A 6,169-nucleotide genomic window follows, 5' to 3' on the forward strand; every position below is an offset into this window, starting at 1 on the left:
TTTAAATGACCCTAATGTACCACCACTGAAGTTCATGCTTTAGCTTTCGCCCAAAACTTTTAAACAGGGGGTAACTCGGCTTGCTCTCCATCTGGAAGAGTGTTTTCGAATGTAGGTACTCCAATCACTTAGCTTTTACCACATCTCATCTTCGGTGACCATTTTACAAAACCACTTGCTTCCAAGACTTATAAGTTGTGTATATCATTGCTATCCAAATCATGCCGAAGGTCCCCTTGGTCATGACAACTAAGACTGACATGAGTCGGCCCGAGCAGGCTCTGGCTCGCAGAAGGACATAGCAAAACATGCACAAAAATCTAGGTGATTATGACTTGATATACCAACATGAGACGAACAACATGGACGCGGCGGGCATCATCAAGGGCCGAGGAATACGACACCGGGTGTTGTGGCCACGACCAGAGATGTGCGGAGGTAGCGACGGCGAAACATTTTAGATGTGGGCAGCGAACCATAGCACTGTGCACTTGGGAGGAGAAGTACAGAAATCCAAGAGAGCGGAGAGAGGAAGTGTGAGCGGGACTAAGCAGTGGCACACATGTGTAATTTCTCGCATATATTGTATTCCACTAGATATTGGGCGAAGATTGGTTGTTAGATGCAATCGTTGGACGGTGCGGATTAGCGCTAAATGCGTTTAATGCTCAATGTTGCAGAAGCGACGCGGATCAAGGGAAGCCAAGATAGTTCCGTCTCCGCCCTTTGTGCTTTTATATATGCTAGTTTAGATTTAGAAATGTGTTTAGCACAAAACACATTTAGTGCTAAACATCAAAGTGACAGGATAATAACATCTGGACGGGTAAAATTGTTTGGATCCCCGTCTCTCTTACTTTTATAGATTATAGTTTAGATTTGGATCACTGGGAAATGTTTCTTCTTCCTTGCTGGGAGTATAAAATAAAATTGGGTCATCTGTTTCTTAGTGATAACAGAGAGTTGATAGTTTCCTTCTTATATCTTATATATGACTTATCCTCTATAATACTAAGTTTCCTAGTTTTTAAGGCCTTACAATCAATTGATCTCTTCAATTGCAATTGGTTCACCCGATTTTTACTGAGTCAACAATTTCTCAAAGCTCTCTCATTTAATTATTTTATACTATACACTATGCTTCCTAATTTTTAAGGTCTCAATATTAATTAAGGTCTTAACTAGCTCAACCGATTTTGACTGGGTCGATAATTTCTCAAGGAGTTCTCTCATTTAATTATTTTAATCACCTTGTTCCCTCATTTTGAAGCTCTTTCATTCGTTTGAGGCATTCAATTTTGGATTTGGTTTATGATTTTTATCGGGCCAATGTTTTTTCAAATCAGTCAGCAGCAACGGACCTATAAAAACATATCAACCCTGTGCACTCTTCCACCACCTAGAAAAAAGAAGTGTCACCATGTGATACTATAGCACCAATATAGTACATGCAGCCACATATGCAAAAAAATTCCCATATAAATATGGGTTGATTAGCGGATAATATAGAATCACACCGCGAAAGCCCACAAAATATCCACATTATAAATAAACATAAAACACACCGCATCATCTCCCTCATCTGCCAAACTAAATATTTCATCAGTTCCAATATATAAGGGTTATTAGTTTCTTGGAATGTCAAATTTCATTAACTTTGACCAAGTTCAGAGCCAAAAATATCGACATCCATGATATTAAACCAAAATAATAATATGGAAATTCATTTCATGATGAATCTAATAACACCGATTTGATATTATAGATTTTTCATATATTTCTCTACAAATTTGATCAAAGTTAAAGAGATTTAACTTTTCAAAAAAATAATACACCGTATATTTTGAAACAAAGTGAGTATTTTTTTAAGAATCCTAACAATAACAACGACGCAACAAAGTGCGCCCAACCCTTCTAGTATATATTTTTACTAATTGGAAGCACCTTTCGAGGCCCCACGTTAATCCTGCTTGAAAGAGTTGGAACTTCTTTTTCTAACTTGCAATTATAGAACTAATTTTTTCTAATTAATTTCTTGTTTAAAATTTGAAAATTCTTTCAATACAATGAAAAAATAATCCAAAAGGGTTTCTATTTAATGATGAAATTAAAATGAATAAATAGAAAAGGCTTTTTGGATTTTAAAGAAATTTCTAGAATGAAAGTCTTTATGCTCTTATTAATAAGATTTACTAACTTTATGATTTTGGAGAAGATAGGTGGAAGTTGTAAGTCCTAGAAAACATGTAATAGTAGTCGTTAGATAATAATCATGTGGTTAATATCTGATGATAGACAAAGAGTTTTATTTTCATACGTGTTGGGGAGTCCAAGAATTTTAAGCACTGTCTCTCCTTTTATTCCAGGGATGGTACGTCCCTCTATTCCAGGGTTGGTACATGTCTATAATAAAAACAGTGGAACGTGACCTTTCTAAAAAATAATTGTACGTGATCTTTTAAAAAAAACTGCTGTACGTGATATCCACAAGCTGCTCTATTCTTGTACATGCTGGAGAGTCCAAGTGGATGTAAGCACTATCTCTCCCTTTATTCTAGCGATGGTGTGTGTTCCAGAAAATAGTGAAACATGATTTTTCTAAAAAAACAGCGGGACATGATCTAAAAAAACCTTTACGCGCTGTCCAAGTGGATGTAAGCACTCCCTCTCTCCCTTTATTCTAGCGGTGGTGTGTGTTCCAAAAAAAAACAGTGAAACATGATCTTTTCTAAAAACAACAGTCATACATGATCTCAAAAAAAAAAGTATGCGCTGTCTGCCCAGCTCTCAACGCCCCTGCCTCTAGACATAGATGCGTGGATCCACAGACTTAGCTGTAACGACTTCCATCTGGACATATACAAGCTACCTATTGATCACCATGACTGACGACTAGGATGTGGGATGGCCATGGTACTCCAGTTCTTGGCCCGTCCAGTCTTACGTTTGTGCATCATTTACATAGCTTAATCCGATGTTTTTAATTTTGCATTGAGCAAACAGAAGTCCATGATAGAATTAATGGATGCATTCGTCCATAGTCAGGATGGTTGCTATCTGAACTGGTGTGCTTAGGTTGTGCCTATGTAAATACTCCTAGAATTTAGAGTTTATCTAAACATAAATGAAGCAACATGTAATGTTGGATCTTTAAACTAATTGATTTCTGCATGTATTATTTTCGCAATTCTAAATGTCAATCTCATTTCTACAGCCATAGTAAAGTTATTCACACAACCATTATGACAAAAATTATGTCAATATGCCAACATGTATCAAAGAAAATTTGGTTGGTATTTTTTCATGCCATTTATTATGATGGCTTCTGTACAAAACATAACAATATTAAATTTGAGATAGCCATTTTATATATGAGCATGAAAGCAAGTAGTGGAGAAATTAAACGATTACTAGCAAATTATGGTACGTTTCATGTTGAATGGCGTGCCAAAATTTCCATAACTTATAAGTTTGTAGATGACAACTAAAATCATTTTCTGAATGTATATATTTTCCAAATATATATAGTTATATGTACAACACTACAAGAATAATAAACACATGCGTGCTTTCAAAGAAATGCTTAAATTTTGCATGAGAAAACACATGAACTTCAAAAGTTTGTGCTGCCTGGAGAAAGAGAGAAGAGAGAAAAATAGAAATAATATCCACGATCTTAGAGAAAACAATTTGTAGGATGTGATGCTCCTTTGGTGAAAAGAAATTTCCTATTGCATCCACCATTTTACATATAAAAACTTTTATTCTGAAGAGGGCCTTGAGGTTTCCAGTATTCCTAATTATCAGTTTCTTACAAGAAAAAAAATCATCTAATTATTGAAATTGCTAGCCCGTGCTGTAGCAAGGGTCGGTGACTAGTAGTGTATCTAATCTGAAACCAGAACAAATGCTAATTAGTTGTTGTTGCACTCTCCCGGCAGCTGGGCGCACGCCCTGTCCTTATTGGTACAGTAGTCATAGGTCATGTGCTTGCTCTTGGCGTCCTTGTACGCCTCCCACTGCGCGGGCGTCAGGCTCTGGATCGTGTTCCACGACAGGCTCGGCGAGCCACACGGCGCGCCTCCGGTGGCGGGGCAGCCATCGACGTCGAAATCCTGCAACACGGTGATGAACGGCGCACGGTTATAGTCGACCCTGTATTTGCCATTGTCCGTCGCCCAGTCGGAGCCGTCCCAGATGCTCGCCCGGATCTTGAACGGCCTCACCGGGAACTGGCTGGGCGCGAGGTTCTTCAGCACCCGTATCGGCGTGTCATCGACGAACACCCTGCGATCAATTGGGGTACACGTGATATATCATTGATCCACCCAGCACATGGCAAAGTTAGGGACTAGCTAGGGGATGATTGACGGACTTACACGAGCTGGTAGGGGTTCCAGAGTATCTTGTAGTCATGGAAATCGGCTCCCGCGTCGAACCAAAGCTCGTACCTCTGCTCCCTGTCGCCTTTGCCGTTTAGGAAGATGTTGGTCTGGAGAATGACCGGCTTGCCGTCCACGTTGCCCAGGAACTCCAAATCCACCTCGTCGTGGTCACCTTGCTCGGGTTCCGTCGTGAGCTAGACGTACGTGCACGAATAAATTTATATCTGACTTCTAGTATTCATCATTAAACTAAAGGAAATGGCTAGCACATAACATATGCAACATGTAGAAACCACATGTTGGAATACTCACATAGAAGGCCGTTACGACTCCGGCACTGTACCCGGGCGGTGTCTTGATCCTCATGTGGAAGAACCCTGAACCATATGCCTCCTTGGAACTAAATCCAGCCCCTGCATCGCAAAGAAACAAATTTTGGGTCAATTTCAATCAAATTTTTTTTTTGTCCAATTCAATCAATCAAATACAATAGATAGTTGGGGGGAAAAGATGATATGTACCGGAGCTCTTGTCCAAGACGAGACGAACTGCTGTCCCCTGATCAACTAGGTGATTACTATCTGTACCCCCTACTGCCACGAAGTTATCGTTGAACACTGCCGCAAGTGCTGCCGGGCTAAGCACCAAAGAGAGTAGGGGGAAGATGAGGAGGAGAACCCATGGCTGCAAACTGGAAACCATTGCAAGCTGCATTGGACTAGAGAGCTATCTACGTGTGTGCTTCCTACTCTATTTTTTGATGCCTCAACACATTAGACCACGACCCTTATATAAGCTAGATGTGGCACATTCATGTTTGTACAAACTAGGGGCTATTCAAATTTTAATCGACCAGAAATAGTAGTAATTGATGAGCAAAAAAATAGTGGTAGTTATTTATAAACAACTGTTTGGCAAAAAGTAAATTATTGGAATTAGAAAACATTTACTAGAAAATACTCTTAGGCATTGCATTTTTGGCACGCAATTAATTAATTAATTATGTGTATTATTTGATAGTTTTAAAGATTTAGATTCACAATACTATATTAGGTATATTATCATTAACATATTGTGAATGTTTGCCTATTATTTAACATTTGGCCCATCACTCTTAATTGCTCTTGTATGAAGTTGGAACTGAATTAATTATTCCCAAAAAGGAAATATTTATCTTCTCTCTTCATCTCAAAACCATAATGCACTTAAAAAAATCATTTCATCCATAACTTGAAACTTCTTAAATTGTAAATTTCATTTGTTCCCACTAGTAGAAAAGGGGGCAATGGTCCAGGCCGGGCCAGCCCATTAGTCCCGGTTCAATCCAGAACCGGGACCAATGGGGGCATTGGACCCGGTTCGTGAGCCACGGGGGCCGGCCGGGCCACGTGGGCCATTGGTCCCGGTTCGTTTGGACCTTTTGGTCCCGGTTGGTGGGACGAACCGGGACCAATGGGCCTCGCTCCTGGCCCACCACCATTGGTCCCGGTTTGTGGCTTTAACCGGGACCAAAGGCTGCCCTTTAGTCCCGGTTCTTGCCACGAACCGGGACCAATTAGTTGCCTATATATACCCTCGCCCGCGAGCAGAGCACTCCCACTGCTCTGTTTTTCGTGGCCGGCGAGGGGAGAGCTTTGTGGTGCTCTAGCTCACCTCCTATGCACACGAGGTGTTCGATGGAATGCCCGAGCCATACTACTTAAGCTTTCTCCTCTCCAAGCTCGACCTCCAAACTCCATTTTCCTTAATATTTGTCTAGGTTTAGCGGTCCGTCACGTCCCGTC

At 40.3% G+C, this 6,169-nt stretch overlaps 1 protein-coding gene across 1 annotated transcript; it reads right to left on the reverse strand.

The window, feature by feature from the left end:
- Positions 1–3,914: 3,914 nt before the first annotated feature.
- Positions 3,915–5,087, reverse strand: LOC123064860 (xyloglucan endotransglucosylase/hydrolase protein 3-like). The gene is made up of 4 exons (XM_044488264.1): positions 4,907–5,087; positions 4,698–4,798; positions 4,380–4,579; positions 3,915–4,287 (listed from the first exon to the last, which is right to left on the reverse strand). Exons 1-4 carry the CDS (start codon positions 5,085–5,087, stop codon positions 3,915–3,917), a joined length of 855 nt encoding a protein of 284 aa, XP_044344199.1.
- Between the last annotated feature and the right edge of the window lie 1,082 nt (positions 5,088–6,169).

The sequence above is a fragment of the Triticum aestivum genome, chromosome 3B (genome assembly GCF_018294505.1).
Source record: "Triticum aestivum cultivar Chinese Spring chromosome 3B, IWGSC CS RefSeq v2.1, whole genome shotgun sequence".
Lineage (NCBI taxonomy): Eukaryota > Viridiplantae > Streptophyta > Magnoliopsida > Poales > Poaceae > Triticum > Triticum aestivum.